The following is a 24,142-nucleotide window of genomic DNA, read 5'->3' as shown; positions in this document are numbered from 1 at the left end:
TACAGCCATTTGAAGTTTAAGCCAATCAGATTGCAGCGCACGTGCATGCGCATGCTTTCATGACAAATGTTATACATCATGTTGTAGGACATCTTAAAGTATGCTTATATTTTAAATTTCATACCATTTCGTCAAAAAACGGAAAAGATATTGAGATTTTTGTTTCAGCCAATCAGAGCGAAGCGCACGTAAATGCGCGTGAGTTCTTGCTAATTTGACAGTGTCACATTATCTACACTATTAATATATCCTTATATAATGAGTTTCAAAGCATTTCATCGGAAAATGTTAAAGTTATGGCTATATTAAATATATTAGTCATTTCAGTCATTTCACGCGCCCGCACGTGCAGGCGTATGCGCGCAAAATGACCTTCGTTCCGCACACCTACACAACACACCTATTAACCCTAAAAAGGTTTTAGCTCAGTTGGGTGAACAGTTTCTGAGAACACTCGCGGACAAAAAAGTACCGGAGAAGAAATAAGAAGAAAAAAGAATAATAATAATAATAACTAGTGCTAATTGTAACGGGGACCGTTACAGATGTTCCCCAAACGCTCCCCAACTCACTTTTGTGCCAAATGCTTCATCAAATAAGACAAACGCGATACATTTTACACTTTAACAAAGTTTTTCCAGAAGTATTCAATTTCAGCATTTGCACGCATGCGCATTTGAATGCAAGTGCGTAATGACCATATCATCTTGTCTATACTATTCATATACTTTAATATGCTAAATATTAAAGCATTTAATCCAAAAATATGTTTAATCTAGTGTATTTGTAATTTTACTCATTTCACGTGCACGCACGTGCATGCATCTGCATGATGACCATACAGTTTTGTAGGAGTCTTTGATGTCTATCTATGTTCTGAATCCCATCCTGTTTGGTTGATAACCAAGGGAGTTATAGTCATTTAAGGTTTAAGCCAATCAGATTGCAGCGCACGTGCATGCGCGTGATTTGATGAACATTGTTATATATGATATTGTAGGATATCCAAAAGCATGCCTATGTTTTAAATTTCAAAGCATTTCGTCAAAAAACAAAAAAGATATTGAGAATTTTGTTTCAGCCAATCAGAACAAAGCGCACGTTCATGCACGTGTATGCATGTTTATAATGACCATATCTTCTTGTAGGAGTCCATTATGTCTGTATGTTCTAAATCCCATCCTGTTTGGTTGAAAAACAAGGGAGTTATAGCCATTTAAAGTTTTAGCCAATCAGATTGCAGCGCACGTGCATGCGCGTGTTTTCATGACAATTGCAATGTATCATATTCTAGGGCATCCTAAAGTATGCCTATGTTTTAAATTTCAAAGCATTTCGTCAAAAAACAGAAAAGATACTGAGATTTTTGTTTCAGCCAATCAGAGCAAAGCGCACGTGCACGCACGTGCATGCATGTGAATGTCGACCATACCATCCTGTAGGAGTCCTTTATGTCTATCTATGTTCTAAATCCTATGCTCTTTGGTTGAAAACCAAGGGAGTTATACTCATTTAAAGTTTCAGCCAATCAGATTGCAGCGCACGTGCATGCGCGTGATTTCATGAAAAATTTTATATATCATATTGTAGTACATCCTAATGCATGTCTATGTTATAAATTTCAAGGCATTTCATCATAAAACAAAAAAGATATTAAGATTTCTGTTTCAGCCAATCAGAGCAAAGCGCACGTGCATGCGCGTGAGTTCATGCAAATTTGACCATGTCATCTTATCTACACAACTTATATATCTTTATATAATGAGTTTCACAACATTTTATCAAAAAATATAAAAGTTACAACCATATTAAATATATCAGTCATTTTACTCATTGCACGCGCCCGCACGTGCATGCGAATGCGCGCAAAATGACCTTCGTTCGGCACATCTACACAACATGCCTACTAACCCTAAAAAGGTTCTAACTTAGTTTGGTGAACAGTTTCTGAGAACACTTCCGGACAAAAAAGTACCGGAGAAGAAATAAGAAGAAAAAAGAATAATAATAATTATAATAATAATAATAATAATAAGAAACAGAGTAAAAACAATATGTTCCCCAACTTCGTTTGGGGAACATAACTAGTGCTAATTGTAACGGGGACCGTTACAGATGTTCCCCAAACGCTCCCCATCTCCCTTTTGGTGCCATATTCCCTGTTAGCTTCATTAAATAAGACAAACTTTATGCATTTGAGACTTAAACAACGTTTACCCAGAAGGGTACCAAGTTCATTCAAATTTTAGCATTGCACGCGTGCACATGTGAATGCATGTGCGTAATGACCATATCATCTTGTCTACACAATCTATATACCTTAATATACTAAATATTAAAGTATTTAATCCAAAATTATTAAAAAATACGCTCATTCAAGTGTATATTTGGCTTTACTCATTTCACGTGCACGCACGTGCATACATGAGCATGGTGACATACCTTCTTGTAGAAGTTCATTGCATCTATCTATGTTCTAAATCCCACCCCGTTTGGTTGAAAACCAAGGGAGTTCTAGCTGATTAAAGTTTCAGCCAATCAGATTGCAGCGTACGTTCACGCACGTGTTTGGATGTGCATTGTGATCATACCTTCTTGTAGAAGTCCATTATATCTATACATGTTCCAAATCTCATCCTGTTTGGTTGAAAATTAAAGGAGTTATAACTATTTTAAGTTTCAGCCAACCAGATTGCATCGCACGTACACGCACGTGTATGGATTTGCATGATGACCATACCTTCTTGTAGAAGTCTATTATATCCACCTATGTTCAAAATCCCATCCTGTTTGGTTGAAAACCAAGGGAGTTACAGCTGTTTAAAGTTTCCGCCAATCAGATTGCAGCACACGTGCATGCACGTGTTTTCTTGATAATTGCTATATATCTTGTTGTAGGATATCCTAATGCATGGCTATGTTCAAAATTTCAAAGGATTTCATCAAAAAACAAGAAAGATATTGAGACTTTAGTTTCAGCCAATCAGAGCGAAGCGCACGTGCATGCGCGTGAGATCTTGCTATTTTGACCATGTCATATTGTCTATGCTACTACTATATCCTTATATTATGAGTCTCAAAGCATTTCATTAAAAAGGTAAAAATTTACGCCTATATCAATTAAATCGGTCATTTCACGTGTTGCTCGTGCGCGCTCTTGCAAGCACGTGCACACAAAATTGCATGTTGACAATGTCATCTTATCTACATTTATAATATGTCTATATATTCTAAATATCAAAGCATTACATCGAAAAATGTAAAAGTTACGGCAATTTCAAGCATATTGGTCATTTCACGTGTTGCACGTGCGCGCTCTTGCAAGCACGTGCGCGCAAAATGACCCTCGTTCCGCAAATCTACATAACATGCCTACTAACCCTAAAAAGGTTTCCCCTTAATCGGATGTGTACTTTACAAGATCATTCGCGGACAAAATTTTCCCGAGAAGAAAAATAATAATAATAATAAGAAACAGAGTAAAAACAATATGTTCCCCAACTTCGTTTGGGGAACATAATAATAAGAAACAGAGTAAAAACAATATGTTCCCAAACTTCGTTTGGGGAACATAATAAGGCAGCAAAATTCAAATTCTCATTTCTCTACTAAGATTTTTACATCGGGCTCGGAGTTGGTTTTCTTCAGAAAGACAGGACTGGGTTCAAGGCGACTAGGGGTACCACACCGGTAATTGACCAATCAAAATGAACTTAGTCAATTGTAGGTCCATACATTAAGCCGATTTTCCTTTCTTTTGAGAGTTTTTTTAATTTCCTTCCAGGCCAGTTTGACAACTCTGGTACCTGTGCCTAGGAAATTTTATCTACTCTATAAATAAATAAAGTTTTTTGACAGGAACTATTTCTCCAGGGCATAGGAGGCTACTTCCTGGGGTGCTTTTGTGATGTTTATAAAGACATGGAAAACACGTGGATTTGAGGGTAGCCCTGTTTGCATATGCAAATAAATCAGAAAATGTCGTGTACGTACCCTGGTTTTTTGGTGTCAGCTAATGTGACAGGTATTGTTTAACACCCCCTTATCAATATTTTTTCATGAATTCAAACACGTGAGGTTTTACTGGAAAGAAACGTGTATTGCTTTTTAATATACCGAAACTCGCTATTTCTGGGGATTGTGTAATTCTAAAAAAAATTCAGATAAATTTCAATGGTGAAATAAAAGAAGAATGCTTGGTATTAAAATATTAATTCATATCAGTAGAATTGAATGCTATTAACGACATCTGGAGAAATAGGCTTTAAAAGGTTTATATCATATCTTTGTTCGTCTGCACTTAAATTTCAAACACGACAGAATTTGTAATTTTTGCCGTAAAAATTCATAATTTCTATATACTTTAGAGACTTACCGTAAAACTTTCAGGAAACTTTCTATGAAGTCTTTTCTGCACCTTAAGTGAAATTTTATGTCGATCCCAGGTGTTGATCGAGTTTCAGAGAAATTTTCTACGTTGTTATTGATTTTTTTTTTATTTAAGGAGAAGGGGGGGGGGGTTTGACTTTTTTATTCTAAGCATTTGTTAAAGTGAGTTTGTAAATACATCTACGAACTTGAGCTGGATTGTGACCTTTGGGTCAAGGGGTCAAAGGTCAAGGTCAAAGGTCAAGGTCATCAAAGCATTTCATAAAGAAATATAAAAGTAACGGCCATATCAAGTATACAAGTCATTTGATCATTGCACGCGCGCGAAGGTGCAATGCATGAAAGCTATATCATCGTGACTACACTTTTAATGTGTTTCTATTCTTTGAATTTTGAAACGTTTCACAAAAAAAATTACGACTATATCAAGTAAATCGGTCATTTAATGCATTGCGCGCGCACACGTGCATGCAAGTCCTTGCATTCAAGTTTGATAGTAGCATAATGTAAGAATCCGTCATATCTATTCATATTCTAAATTTCATCCTGTTTTGTTGAGAATCAAAAAAGTTATAGGCATTTAAAGTTTAAGCCAATCAGATCGCAGCACACGTGCATGGGCGTGGTTTCTTGAAAACTTTTATATATCATAGTTTAGGACGTATTAAGGTATGATTATGTTTTAAAATTCAAAGTATTTTGTCAAAAAACAAGTAAGATATTGAGATTTTTGTTTCAGCTAATCAGAGCAAAGCGCACGTGCATGCGCGTGCATGCATGTGCATGATGACCGTAACTTCTTATAGGAGTCTATTGTGTCTGTCTATGTTCTAAATCTTATCGTGGTTGGTTGAAAAACAAGGGAGTTACAGCCATTTGAAGTTTAAGCCAATCAGATTGCAGCGCACGTGCATGCGCATGCTTTCATGACAAATGTTATACATCATGTTGTAGGACATCTTAAAGTATGCTTATATTTTAAATTTCATACCATTTCGTCAAAAAACGGAAAAGATATTGAGATTTTTGTTTCAGCCAATCAGAGCGAAGCGCACGTAAATGCGCGTGAGTTCTTGCTAATTTGACAGTGTCACATTATCTACACTATTAATATATCCTTATATAATGAGTTTCAAAGCATTTCATCGGAAAATGTTAAAGTTATGGCTATATTAAATATATTAGTCATTTCAGTCATTTCACGCGCCCGCACGTGCAGGCGTATGCGCGCAAAATGACCTTCGTTCCGCACACCTACACAACACACCTATTAACCCTAAAAAGGTTTTAGCTCAGTTGGGTGAACAGTTTCTGAGAACACTCGCGGACAAAAAAGTACCGGAGAAGAAATAAGAAGAAAAAAGAATAATAATAATAATAATAAGAAACAGAGTAAAAACAATATGTTCCCAAACTTCGTTTGGGGAACATAATAAGAAACAGAGTAAAAACAATATGTTCCCAAACTTCGTTTGGGGAACATAATAATAATAAGAAACCGAGTAAAAACAATATGTTCCCAAACTCCGTTTGGGAAACATAATAATGATTGGAAGGCGCGCCCCTGTTGTTGCCGTAAGGTAAACATATGCAAATTCAGGTATTTAAAAGAAAACAGTGCCAAAAAGTTATAGACCCCCCCCCCCTTCTCCCAAAAAAGAATGTTAGAGTGCGATGCACAGGTTTGTTTTTGTTTTGTTTCATGTATTTTATTTAATTTTTTGGTCAATTTAGTTCGGAGGTTGTCCCATTGAAAAACTGTCGCTATGGACTTGAAGTGTCTGTGGGGTGATTCTTTGTATGGGTGTTTGTTATTTAAAAACAAGGAAGAACTTGTTTTACCTCAATGATTTTTTTTTTTTGGTTTATTGGCCACTGTAATAATGGATGTTAGCAACCCCCCCTCCCCTTCCCTCCAATGCTATCTAACAGGAAATATAACGCCTATCAGGGAATACCGTGATGCAAGATTCATTGTATATATATATAGATATTATAATGAATTCTTTCTTACTTTATTAACCCCCCTCCCCTCCAATAGCAATCAAAGTTTGGGAAAAGTACATAAGAATCATGTCCATCTGTGCAAACGTGTCCAGTCCATATCTTCTTCACAGAAGGGCATTAGAAATTACTACTTCACGCAAAGATTGTTCATGACCATAGATTGTGTCACGATCTTGATTCAGGGTCATTTGGGCAACTTCAAGGTCACTGTAAGAAAAATGTCATAATTCGTGTCCATATCTTTCTCATGGATAAAGTTGGGGAGTTCCCATTTTGAATAAAGATTGCTATGACCTGAGGGTGTGTTATTTTCTTGACTTAAGGTCGTTTGTGTAAGTTCAAGGTAAAGTTTGAATTTGTGTCCAGTCCATATTTTTCTTATGAATAAACTTGAATCAGGTACATGTATACTTCATACAAATATTGTTTATGACGGTAGGGTGTGTCATGTCCTTCACCCATGGTCATTTTGGTAAGTTCACTAAAAGAAAAAATCAGAATTCGTATCTGGTCCATTTCCTTTTTATGAACAAACTTATTTTACAGAACTAAAATCTAAATTATAAGCAAAATGTAAGTTAGTGTCGGAAGTTGGAAAAGGGGGAGGTCTTAATAAACAAAACGATCTTGAAAAGACCTATGACTAAAGTAAAAATGCTGTTTACCAAAAATGTAAACTTTTAGCGGGATGTTTTTATCTATAACATTATCTATTAATCAATTACTATATACCTCAGAACAAGATCTTATGTCTTTGACAATTAAAATGAATGGATAAATTGAATACTTTTAAAAGTTTTAATTGTTTAAAATCATATACATGTATGTTGGATCAATAGATCTTAGATTGCAATCTCACTATCACGTACTGTTTAGTTGGCTATGACAACAAAAAATCGCACTATGATATAACTATATGAACCTTGTCAAGGCATTTTCTAGGTTTTTGACTTAATTAATCTTTTATCATCGTTCTAATGAAGTATATTTTTAACAACAACATTTAGGTTATAAAATATTTTAACAAGAGGCCCAAGGGCCACATCGCTAACCTGAGTAAGTTCTTCGGCTCAGGTGAGCTAATAAAAATTTTGAATTCATTTTTTTAATAAATTGCCGATCAACAAATGATATAAACAAAAATGTTTATACCCATTACCATGGTAACATTCTTAGTTTTGATTTAATTTATAATTTGATACATATTTTCTACCAGCAAATATTTAACATGTCAATCATGAATGTCTCCTAATCTTGATTCTGTGTACCAATATTATTGAAATGTTCACAAAGTTAGTATGATTCTCAAATTTTCGTAGAGTACTGAATATTTTGGCTTTTGTGTGCTCAGAATTGTTGCTATGGGTTAAACAAGTAAAAAAAGAATTAAAATAGGCTAATTGAATTTTCATATATGCCTGATTAAATTTTAAAACAATAGGATAGAAGGATCTTTTACAATTGTACGTGTCAAGTACAAGATGACTGACATATTTTTTTTAATCTTGGCCAAGTTGTGAAGAACTCAACACAGGTTAAACAATTTAAAGTCAGTCAAAATTCTTGAAACGCATGAATATTTACACCTGTTTCCATGGCAATCTTTTTGGTTAGGGTTTTTAAAACTTGATTGCATAATATATTCATTTACATGTGTATATATTTTGTACCGGCAATCATTTAAATGCCAATGTTCCGTGAACTAGATTCTGTATACCAAAACTGATGAAGTTCTTTTATATACAGGGACGTAGCAACCGGGGGGGGGGCAGTTTTTTTCCCAACATTACCTTTACTATAGTAAATGTTCATTGAAAGGATGGTTGGCTCCCCCACTTTATACCACAGTATAGTGATATCAAGGATTGTAGGGAGAAAAATTGGAAGTGATAGTAAGTTGGCTACTACCCCCCCCCCCCTCCACGAAATAGGATTTTCGGGTTTGGGCAACTTTTAAGTTTCGTTTTTTTATTAAAATCATTTTTTTTTTTTGCTTGTCAACTTTTCCAGGTGAGTAAAAAAAATTTTTCTCTGGTTGGCCCCCCACTTTCAAAAACGATGCTACGTGCCTGATATAGATTATATTGGTTGCTATGTGCTCAAAATCGTTGCCATGGGATTATCCAGTAATAAAAAGAATTGAATAAGATGCTAATTGCTTTCTTTAAATCTGCCTGATTCATTTTTTAAAAGATGATTGAAGAATCTTTAACAATTGTGCATGAATGTGCTAAAATTATCGTTCTATGATGTGTTGCTAAGGAGAAAATCCTGTTACCTTGGAGATATGAAATTGTAAAATTATCCCTTATTTGCAGAAAAATCTCAAAAATTTAATTTCTTGTAAAATTTGTTTTCAGAATTTAAAAATAAAAAGTTATGTGGTGTATGTTTTCGGGATTTTACATATTGTCTCTTTTTATTCATAAAAACATCCATTTTTGTTGCTAGGCAACGGATAGGAAGTTAAAAAAATTATACGCTTCTGAATTCAAATTCTAAAAGAACAAGTCCTCTGCTTTTACATTTTATACACACGATGTCTGTATCAGGTCCATCATTTGAGTAATTCGACACCGAAAAATTCCAAAATCAAGGAAATTGCTGAGTCAGCAAAAAAGGGAAAACATGTATATATACCCATATCTATCATACAAATATCTTAAATCTTATTTCTATGTTTTTTATTGTGAAAGCACTTAAGATGTTTATCTTAAGAATAAAAGCAATAAAAAAGAAATTTCTCTATTAATTACATTTAATTAGTACCCCAAAGATAAGGAATTTTTTCGTCCATCCAAGCTGAAAATTGGCTGGTTGCTAAGGAAATTTCTTTACCCTCGTTTCCATAGTAACCATGAATCAAAACATTTTTTATTTTACATACATGGTTCATAGTGCAAGGGAAATCTATGTGTGGAAAATCATCAATTTCTGAGAACCCTCATATATCACCTTTTGCCTATTTTGCATGATTTTTACACGGAGCTGTACTTAATATCCACAACCCAGGCGGCTTTCATTTTTCTAGACAAAGACAAATTACTTATTTCTTCACTATATCTGTTTCTGTCTACTGGTTTGGTGTTATACAAAATAAAGTGTTCTGAAAGTCTTCGTTTCATCAGATTAGAAACACCAAGTGCTTTATTGTATCTACCTGTCCTGTAGTAATAGAATGCTAAATACAGTGAATGGGAGATGGTACCTATCCCTGCCGACAATTTTAACATGTTGCACAGCATTTTTCCCAAATTATACATTTGTTTATTTTTAGAATGTGATGAATAATTTACAATCACAAAAGCGGTCACTGCAAGAACATCAGCTGTACACCACTGTAATGTTAAGGATTTGTATGGTGACAGTGACGAATTTAACAATGTGTCCACAGATTTTAAAAATAAAAAAATATTTATTTACAAAAATTTCTTTTAGATTATCCACTGCACACAAATCTTGACACGCACATCCAATTTCGAAACATACATTTCCAGTAAATTGAATACTACATGGACGGCTGAGGGCTGGCTCTAGTATAGATTTGAGTGTAGGACTAAGCAGAAGGCAGGGTAAGCCCATTCTGTAATACTGGTTAAGTTGATCTAATAAAGACTCACGTGCAATGCCGATAACCTTGTTCATAAACATATTGTTCTGTGGAATAAAGAAATTGGCAAATTTGCCACTGTTTACACTCTGAACGAGGTATTTAAAGCACATCCAAAAGCATTCCAGTAAATTGTTAGGACTCCAATTCATATGTCCGACCTGTATTAACCAGAACATTGTAGTCTTCATGAAGTAAGAACACAGTAATGGTTCTTCCACGTTCTTATTGATTACGTCTTTGAGAAATATTTTTAGGAGTCCATAGCATATAAACTGTGTATGATTCATAGTGAACACTAGTTTTTGTTCGGCAAGAGAAAAGGACAACCTCCAATCTAGCGTATATGCAATAGGAGAGCTTTTACTTCCAATAGCTACACAGTGGTAATTATCGTTTAAGATATCTTTAAGCACACTTGCAGGAGGCCATTTGTGTCTAAGGCATCTTTCGGTCCAATGATTTGTACCACGTGGCCAATATTTGCAGGCAAAACAAAGCGCCGTGTCAACTTCAGTAGATTCATCCAGGTAACCACTGCAACATGGACCATGTTCATGAACATTCTGAAACTTTATAGATCTAGAAGAGTTTTTAAGGGCTAGCTGCCTCCAGAATAAGCTTGAAATGTAAACCCGATCATTTAAAGGAACTAGTGAAAAGCAAGCGTATCTAGGACGTGTAAGAAGCTGTAGTCTAACAAATCCAGGTGGTGTATCCGTGTCATCCATGAGAACAATGTCAAGATTTGATGGAACATAATCCCTCAACTGAGAAATGTCATTTATCAAAAAATAACGGTCACACGTCCACAACATGTAATCCCAGTCAGATGTTTTAAACCTGAATCCTTCTCTTCTACTACCGCTTAACATTAGTCTTCCTCTACATTTATGTTTACCGGTATGTATATTTTCCTTTATCATGTCGTCCATGTCCATCAAGTCCCTTCTGATGGTCACTTCCGTCGGTGTCCCAATCTTAGCACACAGACCAAAATACAGGATCTCTGATAGACGGGGAATGTGGTCCATTCTGTAAATTAAGCAAGAAGAAGGGTAAAGACGCAAAATAGTTTAAAATCATAAAAGAAAAAAATTTTACTTTTTAATACAGGATCTCTGAAAAACGGGAAATATGGTCCAATCTTTAAATGAAGAAAGAAGAATAATAAAGCAAAATAGAAAACATATGAGAAAATCAATTTACTTAAAAAAAACATTTTTAGTGTGGTTATGTTTTGTATGAAATAAAAATTTTAAAATGCCTACTTAGCTAAATTTTATATTTCTTTTCACATAATAAGGCTTTAAATTATCTCTTCAAATGTGAAATATGTATATAAATGTTTAAAATGAAGATATTAAAAATTGCTTAAATTGTGAACATGTGCTATGTAAGTTTTTGATGCAAGTGAGTTAATATACAGACTATTGTTGGCAGCAGAAGCATTTTCGACATGTTTTCAACTTTACGGAAATTACCGGCCGTTATTTTAAAAGAAAGTTTCAAATTGTTTAAGCAAATATTATTATACTTTGAAATTATGAAAAAAAAATAATATTATAAATCATTTATAAAATTTGACATTGTAATTAGTTAGAATTAAAGGTCAGCCAAACTGTCTCGATTTCTAATGTTACCTCGGTTTTTAATATCACGTGCAAAAGACGCACACCTTTAATAAATTTAAAGGTGATAAGCATTTGTCAACGAAAATCCACGATTTCCCGATTTCAATAATAAAACAAAAATAGTTGGTACCTACATGTACACGTATATACATGTTCAAATTAAGTGAGCACTCGACTCACTAAGCAGCCATTGCCTTTCAAGATCAGTTTAAATCAACAAATGTCACTCACCTGATTTATGTTGTTAATTTATATTGCTGCCATAAAAGCTGTAAATTCCAAATATTTGGTAAAATACAATGAATCGTATTTTTAATTTCATGAACGGCCATAATTTGTTGTTAGCTGAAAAAAGGACTGTCTTCGTTCAAGGAAATACAAGAATGTGAAATCTTGTAGAAAACATCTGGTAACTGAAAAATTTAAAGTGTTCTAAATACTCCAGCTTTAATTTCACAGAAATTAACAAATAGGGGAATAAACAAATTTGGTTTGATCATAAGTTGTCCAATCATATCATTTAAGCGTTTCCCCATCGATGTGGCATTTTCTTGTGTCAGAAATAAGTGTCTCTTTACTATTTAAAGACTCGATTCTAAAATCAGTTAAAGTATGAGTATTTTTCTTACAATAAATATTTAAAGACACGTTCATGGGATTTTTTATTTTAATGATATGTGAAAAATTAAAACAAAATTGAATTCGATTTGGAAAGTTTATATGAATAAATAACATAAGTTCATTTCCCTGCTGCATTTTTTTTCGTGAATTAACACAAGTGATTAGTTTCACGTTGTTAATAAAATGTACCTTTCAAAATTGATAATAAATTATTTTTTTCGTCAATTACTTACTAGTAGTAATTTGATAGATTGTTTTGGTTATGATAATATTAGCTTATTTCTTAAAGCTCATAAAAATTTAAGTTTATTGCATAAATCTGAATTACTATCTCCGAAAATTTGAAGACTACTCGCTATTACAATTTTGTTACCAATGCAACAAGAGGCACATTTCAAAGTCAAAATTCATATTACTCAACTTTTTAAAATGAAGAATACCTGAACGAAAATAAAAAAAAAAATGGTTCACGTACCCTATATTTTGGTTGAGCCGATATTTTATTTTCATCAGTTTAAAATTCTTAGGCTTACTAGTATTTAGAATAAAAAAAATATCGTAGCGCTAGCACTCGTATGATGTTAAACATATTCAAAATTTCTGAATAAAATAAACTATTTTTTATTTGAATATGAAAACTTTTTTAAAAAAAAAGTTGGTAAAAGTTCCCATAACATTTTGGACTGTCTTCATTCCACAAATGTGTATATATAACAAAATTGCTGTTACATGTGTATGGTCAATTCGATTTTATGCTACATGAGAAGAATGAAATTCAAAAACCCCGATTTAAGGTATATATTGTACTTCAAAGGTCGCTAAATTATCATATTGACTGAACCCCCCAGCAATAATTGTTTTATTTTATGATTCATTAATTAAATGTAAATGATAGCAATTAACGGTTCGCCACCTTCTTCTTTACATTTGCTGAAGTCCTACTAGTAGCTGAATGCAATAGGAGATCAAAGTACTGAAAGTACTCATGGGAGTTGAACATTGATATCTGAAATAGGGGATCAAAGACATATTTGGAATTTTAAAAATCTAATTTTAGTTGCTTTGATAAAAAAGAGAAAAAAAATAATCTTGGTTCTTTTGTAGTACATTTCTTGAAAAGTGGCCGGGCTAGCGGCATTTTCTCACAGGCACTTGGAGTCTGGACCCTCTTTACAACTTTTTCTTTTTAAATATGGGGTCGAGTCACCTTTTTTCCTATTTCTATGTTCTAATATGCATACATGTTATCGATAATGTGACCCTTTTGTGTCTGTGAGCTGTTTTTGAATATTCGTTGTTTTGACTGATTCATTTTATGCATTTTTTGGAAGAATACATGTACCAGCTGTAAAATATTTTGAAGTCACAACAAAAAAGATTTCTTTTAACTTCAGGTTTTCCGTTAAGGCTAAGGTACGGTTATCGTGTGGGATTAAGATACATTAGTGGGGGACCAGCAATTCATTAGATATTTAAGTCTAAATTTAAAAAAATATAATAACTTTCCGAAAAAATGGTGATGGCTCTCCTGCACCCTGAACACCCCCCCCTCCCAACTACCTTTCTAAATGCACCATGATTTTAGCTTCTATATTGTGGCATTGGTGATAAAAGACACTAATCACTTTTAACAAATAAAACTGCTAATGATAATGTTGGGAATCAATTGACTATAATGTTAACGATCCTGAATATCGCACAGGACACGCAATGTTCCACTTATTTGGCAAGAGGAGCTCTGTTATGTATGAGATGCCTTGGGGACAAAATGAAAAAAAAACGCGGCGAAGGAAATACTGTGCAGTAGTTATATAAATATTCTTTCCCGAAAAGAATGTGAGCAGTAAACTGTAGTTCATTTATTATAGAAAACCGGTTGTTGTGTAACCAAAAGGTTGCAATCGCTGGTTCAAGCCATGCTGTGGAAATTTTTTGTAGTGTGTTGTGCCCTTAGACAAGAACTTAGGTCTCATACACACACACACACCCTCTCACACACACACAGAGAGAGAGAGAGAGAGAGAGAGAGAGAGAGAGAGAGAGAGAGAGAGAGAGAGAGAGAGAGACTGATCCACTTAGCACCACAGAAACCGGATTAAAATCACGAGCCTCATTGATTGGGAAAGTATTGAAAAGAATTTACAAATAAATTTGACATAAGCTACATCTAGCTATTTCAAATATATTAATAAAGACAAAATTGAACAAAAAAAATCAAACTCGATAGTTTTATAATACAACTGTTTTTTATTCAAAACTTTACACTACTACATGTAATAACATCTTTTTTTCTTTACATAGATTATTGAAAATATTTACAAGAATTTAGACAGGAGAGGACAACGGAGCTATAATGGATGAATTTACAATTTCGTGGTTTTAAATGGGGAAAGTAAAAAATCAAAACCTGTAAAAATAGCTCGGGTGTCCCCTCCTGGGTCCCAAATATATTATTTTTAACTTAGTAAACATGACAATTCATAAAGGTGTTTTGGCGTCTTTTTTCAGACCTGAAAAAGAAAAAGAAAACAACTGTATCATAAACAATTAAAGCATAAAAGAGAGAAAGGGGGCACACACAAAGAAGATAAAGCTGGTAAATAGGGATTGTTGAAGACAACGAGCTTTTCATTTATCCATGAAAATCAACATAGCTTTAAAAATTTATATTTTGTCCATTACAATGTCGAAATTCTAAGATTTCTTGAGCATAGTCACACCTTCATTTTATGAAATATTATTACTTGGCCTTATTTTTAATGCCGAGTAATTGGCAAGTAATTATCCAACTATCAATTTTTGAATGAGAACAGATAAAGAGTAAATAATTGATTGAGAAAGCCACAGAAAAGGTAATATTAACTTACTTTAAGAACTGGATTTTCCTCCACCACAACTAAAAAAATTCTTTCTCAACCAGTGTGCTACTCTTCTCATTCTCTGAAAAGTAGAAAACAAAAAATTATCATCATTCCTTTTACACAGCTAAATGTTCTAAAGATCAATTATCTAAATATATCTTCATTCTCTGAAAGGTAGAAAAATGGTAAAATATGATATAAAAACGCATTTAATTCCGACTCATATTTTCCACTAATTACAGATGCGCAAAATGATGCTTTTCATTATGGAGACTAATCAGTTAAGAGAACATCGTTTTTGGATTAAGAACATGTAACTTAAGGGTAGCTATGGTTGCATCATGTATTACACATCAATTTCAATCCAGGTTTTAAAATGATAATGTGATGGTCAATCTAAAACAGACACTTACGACTACAATTTATTTAGTTTGTAATATCTAAACATTTTTTGTTTTTTCTTATGAAATGCTATTAATGGAAAGTTTCTATTTATATCAACTTCTTTAATTGGTTAGTTATGGGAGAAATTTTGTGACTTTGATTTCTGACAACAATGAAAATGGCAGTTCTTTGCCTTTGGAAGGGTTTTGGTGTCTAAAAACTCTAAATTCTCTTAAGTTTCCATCGATTTTTTTTATGGAATCCTCAAAAGTTTGGGGGAAAAGTCATCTTTGTTCCAAATAAGAATGTGACGATGTTAACATTTTTAATCATTTATAGCTTGACAAAGTTAAGGTATCTATATTATAAACACATACTCCTAATTTTTTAGGCTTTGTCATCAATTGAACCGGTTTCATCTTCTCTTCCTTTTCCTCCTAAAAAGAAAAAAAGAAACAGTAACTTTAACTGAGCATTCAGGTTTTCTTCAGGTTGAAAGAATAATGAAAGAATTATAATTCCAGGGACATTTTAAAACACTTAAACCCACTAACACATTGTTTACAGACAGATGGACAGACAATAGAACAGACGACGGATACCTTACTAATATAGCATAAGCTCTTCTGGTCTCTGACAAGTAGAGGTAAAAAAAATGAAGAAGCCTGTAATTCCTTTACCTGCATAATGGCAGTAGACTCCTGTGCATTCTGAATCTCTCGATTTTCATTCTGAGGAGTGTGCTGTACACTTAATGTCTTCAGTGCACTGCCTTTGACCTCCTGTGCCTTCTGAATCTCTCGGTTTTCATTCTGAGTAGTGTGCTGTACACTTAATTTCTTCAGAGCACTGTCTTTGACCTCCTGTGCCTTCTGAATCTCTCCGTTGTCATTCTGAGCAGTGTGCTGTACACTTAATTTTTTGAGTACACTGCCCTTGAAGAAATATCTCCCGTTGTTCATCATTAACTCATGGACTAATCTATACAGACTAGCTTTAATGCCAGGCGATGGACGCTATAATAAGAAGTTTTAAAATACTGAATATTGAATATAAAAACTCATATTACTTGAAAAAAAAACATAGATGAACCAAAATCGTCTAATTTTCACATAGTCAAATTTTGAAATTACTTTAAAGTTTAAACAGTAACAATGAAACATAATATTGTTGAAAAAGATACGAAGACACATAAAAATTACACATGTACATGTATTACAAATGATGACTTTGTAAATGATGTGAGGAAAAGTATAAAGATTCCTATGAATATTAAACATTTCTGGCTATTACAAATTTTCTCCTTTTTCTTCCCATTATAAAGATAGTTTACCTGTGCTATTATTGGATAAATCTGATCCATACACATCGATATCAAATTTGGTAAAAATGCTTTGAAATCTATCCCAGGCTCTTGCACAATAAGTTCAAAAATCTTAAGAAACCTGCAAAACAAAAAGTTTTACATAAGACTTCATCAAGTGATTTGTTTCTAATAATATTATAAACTTCAATATATATAAATATGTTCTTACTTCTCTACAACTCTATGGGCAGCTGCGCTTTCATGACATATACTTTCTGCTATCTGCTTTCTGAAAGATTTTTAATTTACTCACAATTCAGAACAATATTAAGTAATAAAGGGCATTTAAAAGAAACATTCAAATAAAATTACATAAATATTAAGACATGCGAAATTACACACAAACCCACACAAATATAACAAAATATTTCTAAATAGAAGTTGTGATAATTTAAACTAGGCTATGTTTGGTATATATGATATAGATACACACTGTGTACAGAGGGTCATAGATGTCTGTTTAGTTTGGTCTGGGAAGACCATGCCCATCTGAACCCGAAGTCCCTGAAACAAGGCTAAGAAGAAACTCATCAAGGAGTCGGTCACATCTAAATATAAAAATATAAATATGAAAAAATATTACAAAATAATCAAGAATAATCTACATTAAAATAATGACCTTTGATCTCTAAATTTTTGGTAGGTAATTCTCACCTGGTTGATGTAGATAGACAGGACACACAGCTGGGGTCACGTCTATAACCTCCTGTAAAGACTGGTAACAGATCTGGTTACTTTTCACAACCTCTCCAGCAACATTCTGAATCCAGTCCTCAGGGATCTGTTTACTTTTCAGAACCTCTTCAGCAACATTCTGAATCCAGTTCTCAGGGATCTGTTTACTTTTTACAACCTCTCCAGCAGCATTCTCAATACAATCATCAGGGATCTGTTTACTTTTCAGAATCTCTCCAGCAACATTCTGAATCCAGTCCTCAGGGATCTGTTTACTTTTTACAACCACTCGAGCAGCATTCTCAATACAATCATCAGGGTTCTGTTTACTTTTTACAACCTCTCCAGCAGCATTCTCAATACAATCATCAGGGATCTGTTTACTTTTAACAACCTCTCCAGCAGCATTCTCAATACAATCATCAGGGATCTGTTTACTTTTTACAACCTCTCCAGCAGCATTCTGAATCCAGTCCTCAGGGATCTGTTTACTTTTTACAACCTCTCCAGCAGCATTCTCAATACAATCATCAGGGTTCTGTTTACTTTTTACAACCTCTCCAGCAGCATTCTGAATCCAGTCCTCAGGGATCTGTTTATTTTTCAGAACCTCTCCAGCAGCATTCTCAATACAATCATCAGGGTTCTGTTTACTTTTTACAACCTCTCCAGCAGCATTCTCAATACAATCATCAGGGTTCTGTTTACTTTTCACAACCACTCTCGCAGCATTCTGAATACAATCATCAGGGATCTGTTTACTTTTTACAACCTCTCCAGCAGCATTCTCAATACAGTCATCAGGGATCTGTTTACTTTTCACAACCTCTCCAGCAGCATTCTCAATACAATCATCGGGGTTCTGTTTACTTTTTACAACCTCTCCAGCAGCATTCTCAATACAATCATCTGGGTTCTGTTTACTTTTTACAATCTCTCCAGCAGCATTCTCAATACAATCATCGGGGTTCTGTTTACTTTTTACAACCTCTCCAGCAGCATTCTCAATACAATCATCGGGGATCTGTTTACTTTTCACAACCTCTCCAGCAGCATTCTCAATACAATCATCAGGGTTCTGTTTATTTTTCACAACCTCTCCAGCAGCATTCTCAATACAATCATAAGGGATCTGTTTACTTTTTACAACCTCTCCAGCAGCATTCTCAATACAGTCATCAGGGTTCTGTTTACTTTTTACAATCTCTCCAGCAGCATTCTCAATACAATCATCAGGGTTCTGTTTACTTTTCACAACCTCTCCAGCAGCATTCTCAATACAATCATCAGGGTTCTGTTTACTTTTCACAACCTCTCCAGCAGCATTCTCAATACAGTCATCAGGGATCTGTTTACTTTTTACAACCTCTCCAGCAGCATTCTCAATACAGTCATCAGGGATCTGTTTACTTTTTACAACCTCTCCAGCAGCATTCTCAATACAATCATCAGGGTTCTGTTTACTTTTTACAACCTCTCCAGCAGCATTCTCAATACAATCATCAGGGATCTGTTTACTTTTTACAACCTCTCCAGCAGCATTCTCAATACAATCATCAGGGTTCTGTTTACTTTTCAAAACCTCTCCAGCAGTATTCTCAATACAATCATCGGGGATCTGTTTACTTTTTACAATCTCTCCAGCAGCATTCTCAATACAATCATCAGGGATCTGTTTACTTTTTACAACCTCTCCAGCAGCATTCTCAATACAATCATCAGGGTTCTGTTTACTTTTCACAACCTCTCCAGCAGCATTCTCAATACAATCATCAGGGTTCTGTTTACTTTTCACAACCTCTCTCAGCAGCATTCTGAATACAATCCAGGGTTCTGTTTACTTTTTACAACCTTTCCAGCAGCATTCTCAATACAATCATCAGGGATCTGTTTACTTTTTACAACCTCTCCAGCAGCATTCTCAATACAATCATCAGGGATCTGTTTACTTTTTACAACCTCTCCAGCAGCATTCTCAGTACAATCATCAGGGTTCTGTTTACTTTTTACAACCTCTCCAGCAGCATTCTCAATACAATCATCAGGGTTCTGTTTACTTTTTACAACCTCTCCAGCAGCATTCTCAATACAATCATCAGGGATCTGTTTACTTTTTACAACCTCTCCAGCAGCATTCTCAATACAATCATCGGGGTTCTGTTTACTTTTCACAACCTCTCCAGCAGCATTCTCAATACAATCATCAGGGATCTGTTTACTTTTCACAACCTCTCCAGCAGCATTCTCAATACAATCATCAGGGTTCTGTTTACTTTTCACAACCTCTCCAGCAGCATTCTCAATACAATCATCAGGGATCTGTTTACTTTTTACAACCTCTCCAGCAGCATTCTCAATACAATCATCAGGGTTCTGTTTACTTTTTACAACCTCTCCAGCAGCATTCTCAATACAATCATCAGGGTTCTGTTTACTTTTCACAACCTCTCCAGCAGCATTCTCAATACAATCATCAGGGTTCTGTTTACTTTTCACAACCTCTCCAGCAGCATTCTCAATACAATCATCAGGGATCTGTTTACTTTTTACAACCTCTCCAGCAGCATTCTCAATACAATCATCAGGGATCTGTTTACTTTTTACAACCACTCTAGCAGCATTCTCAATACAATCATCAGGGTTCTGTTTACTTTTTACAATCTCTCCAGCAGCATTCTCAATACAATCATCAGGGTTCTGTTTACTTTTCACAACCTCTCCAGCAGCATTCTCAATACAATCATCAGGGTTCTGTTTACTTTTTCACAACCTCTCCAGCAGCATTCTCAATACAATCATCACAAGGGGATCTGTTTTCGTACTTTTTTTACAATCTCTCCAGCAGCATTCTCAATACACTCATCAAGTATCTTTTTACTTTTTACAATCTCTCCAGCAGCATTCTCAATACAATCATCAGGGATCTGTTTACTTTTTACAACCTCTCCAGCAGCATTCTCAATACAGTCATCAGGGTTCTGTTTACTTTTTACAACCTCTCCAGCAGCATTCTCAATACAATCATCAGGGTTCTGTTTACTTTTCACAACCTCTCCAGCAGCATTCTCAATACAATGATCAGGGTTCTGTTTACTTTTCACAACCTCTCCAGCAGCATTCTCAATACAATCATCAGGGATCTGTTTTTTTCACAACCTCTCCAGCAGCATTCTCAATACAATCATCAGGGTTCTGTTTACTTTTTACAACCTCTCCAGCAGCATTCTCAATACAATCATCAGGGTTCTGTTTATTTTTACAATCTCTCCAGCAGCATTCTCAATACAATCATCTCGGATCTGTTTACTTTTTACAATCTCTCCAGCAGCATTCTCAATACAATCATCACGGATCTGTTTACTTTTCACAACCTCTCCAGCAGCATTCTCAATACAATCATCAGGGATTTTGCCCATACTTTTTAGGGTTCTGTTTACTTTTTACAATCTCTCCAGCAGCATTCTCAATACAATCATCAGGGATCTGTTTACTTTTTACAACCTCTCCAGCAGCATTCTCAATACAATCATCAGGGTTCTGTTTACTTTTCACAACCTCTCCAGCAGCATTCTCAATACAATCATCAGGGATCTGTTTACTTTTTACAACCTCTCCAGCAGCATTCTCAATACAGTCATCAGGGTTTTGTTTACTTTTTACAACCTCTCCAGCAGCATTCTCAATACAATCACCAGGGTTCTGTTTACTTTTTACAACCTCTCCAGCAGCATTCCCAATACAATCATCAGGGTTCAGTTTACTTTTTACAACCTCTCCAGCAGCATTCTCAATACAATCATCAGGGTTCTGTTTACTTTTCACAACCTCTCCAGCAGCATTCTCAATACAATCATCAGGGATCTGTTTACTTTTTACAATCTCTCCAGCAGCATTCTCAATACAATCATCACGGATCTGTTTACTTTTTACAATCTCTCCAGCAGCATTCTCAATACAATCATCACGGATCTGTTTACTTTTCACAACCTCTCCAGCAGCATTCTCAATACAATCACCAGGGTTCTGTTTACTTTTTACAATCTCTCCAGCAGCATTCTCAATACAGTCATCAGGGATCTGTTTACTTTTTACAACCTCTCCAGCAACATTCTGAATCCAGTCCTCAGGGATCTGTTTACTTTTTACAACCTCTCCAGCAGCATTCTCAATACAATCAGCAGGGATCTGTTTACTTTTTACAATTTCTCCAGCAGCATTCTCAATACAGTCATCAGGGATCTGTTTACTTTTTACAACCTCTCCAGCAGCATTCTCAATACAATCAGCAGGGATCTGTTTACTTTTTACAACCTCTCCAGCAGCATTCTCAATACAATCATCAGGGTTCTGTTTACTTTTTACAACCTCTCCAGCAGCATTCTCAATACAATCATCAGGGATCTGTTTACTTTTTACAACCTCTATCTGCCAAAATAAAAAAAAAATAAAATGAATTTTACGTTTTGAATTGAGATTAATAATACAAATATCTTAAGATAAAGTTGGACAAAATTCCTCTTGAAAAAAAAATTTAAGATATTTATATATGGATTTTATTATGTATTTGGTACAATAACTTTAGCTTTCTTTATATACAAAGGTGTTTTAAGGGTAATAAAAATAACCATAGTTACCATCATTTTGTTCACAAGGAACTGCCGCAATTCTATTCGTTTTTGTAGCTCTTTTTTAAATCTAATTTGAACTTGTTGAAGCAGCATCTAGCCAAAAGAAGTTAAACAGCTTGATAAGAAAAAAAAATTATTATGTGTCTTAGACAGCTTGTAAAGGGAAAAAATAAATTTTATCTAAGTAATATTCAATTTTGATATTATAAAAAAACAACAAAAAGGGCGCTTTTTTTTAAACATTCTCTAGAAAAATGGCATGATTCTGGGCGTACTTGAAAAGTGAAAATTTTATCGAAATATATCATTAAATTTTAATTTTTTTTTTATTTATTGGGTTCCTGTAAAATTAAAAAAAAAACATTTTCCTGAAATTTACGTTTTGATTTGCTAAAAATTATCTTGAAAATTGGCAAAATTCCTTTGGTAAAAAAATACATTTTTATATATGTTTTTGAAAAGTTTCTATCTCTGGGTCAATTCTTTCTATGATTATTAAAAAGATGTTTGTATGCATTTAATAAAGAAACGAATATACATTTTTGTTCAAAAAACTGCCGAGAATTCTACTCAGAGAAGCTCTTTTTTAAAAATAAACTGAACTTGTTGAAGCAGCATCTAGCCAAAAAAAAAGTTACACAGCTTGATAGAAAAAAATTATCTGTCTTAGACACCTTGTTAGGGAAAAATTCATTTTTATCTAACTAATATTCAATTTTGATATTATAAAAGAAACAGTTTTGAATTAAACAGTTAAAAGTTTTTAATACTTTTCTCATTAAATTTTATTTTTTGTTTTTATTTATTGGGTTCCTGTTGAATGGCAAAGAAAAACATTTTCCTGAAAGTGAGTTTTGATTAGCTAAAAATAACTTGAAAAATTGACTAGATCAGACATTTGGTACAAAATGGTACATTTTTAAACTACAAAATTTGTAGGCACCTCTCTTTACTACATCTTGACCTTGAAGCTTCATATACCTATCACTTTTCATACCATTTTCATATAGGTCTGTGATTTCTAGGAGGGATAATCAAAAGTCACTTTTGTTTGGTTAACTATATGCATTTAAAACTTTGCAAATTCAATTGGGAGGGGGGAGGGGTTTTTCCGGACCCATCCACCCTCTAAATCCGCGCATGGGGCTCCCCCTTTTAAATAATGGTGCTACATGTATATGTTATATACATGTTATATTTTGGTTTCAGTTGATGTACATTTTAAATTTGTACAATATTCTGATTAATTGAAAAAAAAATATTGAAAACAAAGTTTCTCTATGTTGCATATGTTAATTGTTGTGCTTTGTTAATCATTACTTGCTCTTTGAATCTTTTAATTCTTTTATAACATGAATTTATTGATAAAAACACACAACTTGAGGTATTTTACTTCCGCCTATCAAAAGTAAAAGTGATTTTCTTTTGTTTTCTTCAATATTTAACCTTTTAATTACATATAGCCCTATTTATTTGAATATTTATGTTCCCTGGAATACTGTTTCAACTGTTTCACTGTGGAATATAGATTCAGATGAAACATCTTATTAATTACAAGAATCCTAAAGAAAAACTGGTCCCGAATTTAAAAATTAAATTAACTATAAATGTTGAAGTTCACATTTTACAAATAAAATAGAGAAAATGAAAAAGTGAAAAAAGGAATTTTTCCATAAAGAGTTCTTAAATTGTAAAACAAATTTCACTCCTGATTCATTTAATTAAACAGTTAAGTTTTAAATATTGGTATAAATACATATTTTACTTACTAATGCTCTTTCTCGGAGTTGCATTGGCACCATTTTAAATGCATCTTTTTTCTTCTTCTGGGAAAGCAATGGACAATTAATCATAACAAAACATGATTATTTAGAAAAATCACAAATTAACTTTAAATTCCTTTGTTTATACGTACCAACAATATCTCTGACAAATTTCCTAAAATTTCATTTATATTATCAATGGGA

At 33.9% G+C, this 24,142-nt stretch overlaps 2 protein-coding genes across 2 annotated transcripts; both read right to left on the bottom strand.

Moving 5' to 3' along the window:
• Window positions 1–9,414: 9,414 nt before the first annotated feature.
• On the bottom strand, window positions 9,415–12,006 carry LOC134247538 (uncharacterized). The gene is made up of 2 exons (XM_062729883.1): window positions 11,872–12,006; window positions 9,415–11,041 (listed from the first exon to the last, which is right to left on the bottom strand). Exon 2 carries the CDS (start codon window positions 11,038–11,040, stop codon window positions 9,721–9,723), a length of 1,320 nt encoding a protein of 439 aa, XP_062585867.1. The 5' UTR covers window position 11,041; window positions 11,872–12,006; the 3' UTR covers window positions 9,415–9,720.
• Window positions 12,007–14,765: 2,759 nt separating this feature from the next.
• On the bottom strand, window positions 14,766–23,996 carry LOC134247541 (uncharacterized). The gene is made up of 10 exons (XM_062729885.1): window positions 23,945–23,996; window positions 22,182–22,268; window positions 20,966–21,972; window positions 17,527–17,714; window positions 17,306–17,420; window positions 17,042–17,101; window positions 16,840–16,951; window positions 16,187–16,522; window positions 15,884–15,943; window positions 14,766–14,771 (listed from the first exon to the last, which is right to left on the bottom strand). The coding sequence occupies exons 1-10, from the start codon at window positions 23,975–23,977 to the stop codon at window positions 14,766–14,768; spliced, it is 2,004 nt and encodes a 667-aa protein (XP_062585869.1). The 5' UTR covers window positions 23,978–23,996.
• Window positions 23,997–24,142: the final 146 nt, after the last annotated feature.

Source organism: Saccostrea cucullata, unplaced genomic scaffold, assembly GCF_032062105.1.
Source record: "Saccostrea cucullata isolate Sc308-1 unplaced genomic scaffold, CSIRO_AGI_Scuc_v1 ctg8670, whole genome shotgun sequence".
NCBI lineage: Eukaryota > Metazoa > Mollusca > Bivalvia > Ostreida > Ostreidae > Saccostrea > Saccostrea cuccullata.
This window is presented reverse-complemented; position numbering and strand designations above follow the sequence as displayed.

Excerpts from the sequence above, each read along its gene's own strand:
- LOC134247538 (XM_062729883.1), bottom strand. The coding sequence starts at position 11,040 with ATGGACCACATTCCCCGTCTATCAGAGATCCTGTATTTTGGTCTGTGT.
- LOC134247541 (XM_062729885.1), bottom strand. The coding sequence starts at position 23,977 with ATGGTGCCAATGCAACTCCGAGAAAGAGCATTA. Across the intron at positions 22,269-23,944 it reads AACTCCGAGAAAGAGCATTA|ATGCTGCTTCAACAAGTTCA; the intron begins GTAAGTAAAATA and ends TCTTTTGGCTAG. Across the intron at positions 16,952-17,041 it reads GCCCATAGAGTTGTAGAGAA|GTTTCTTAAGATTTTTGAAC; the intron begins GTAAGAACATAT and ends TTTGTTTTGCAG.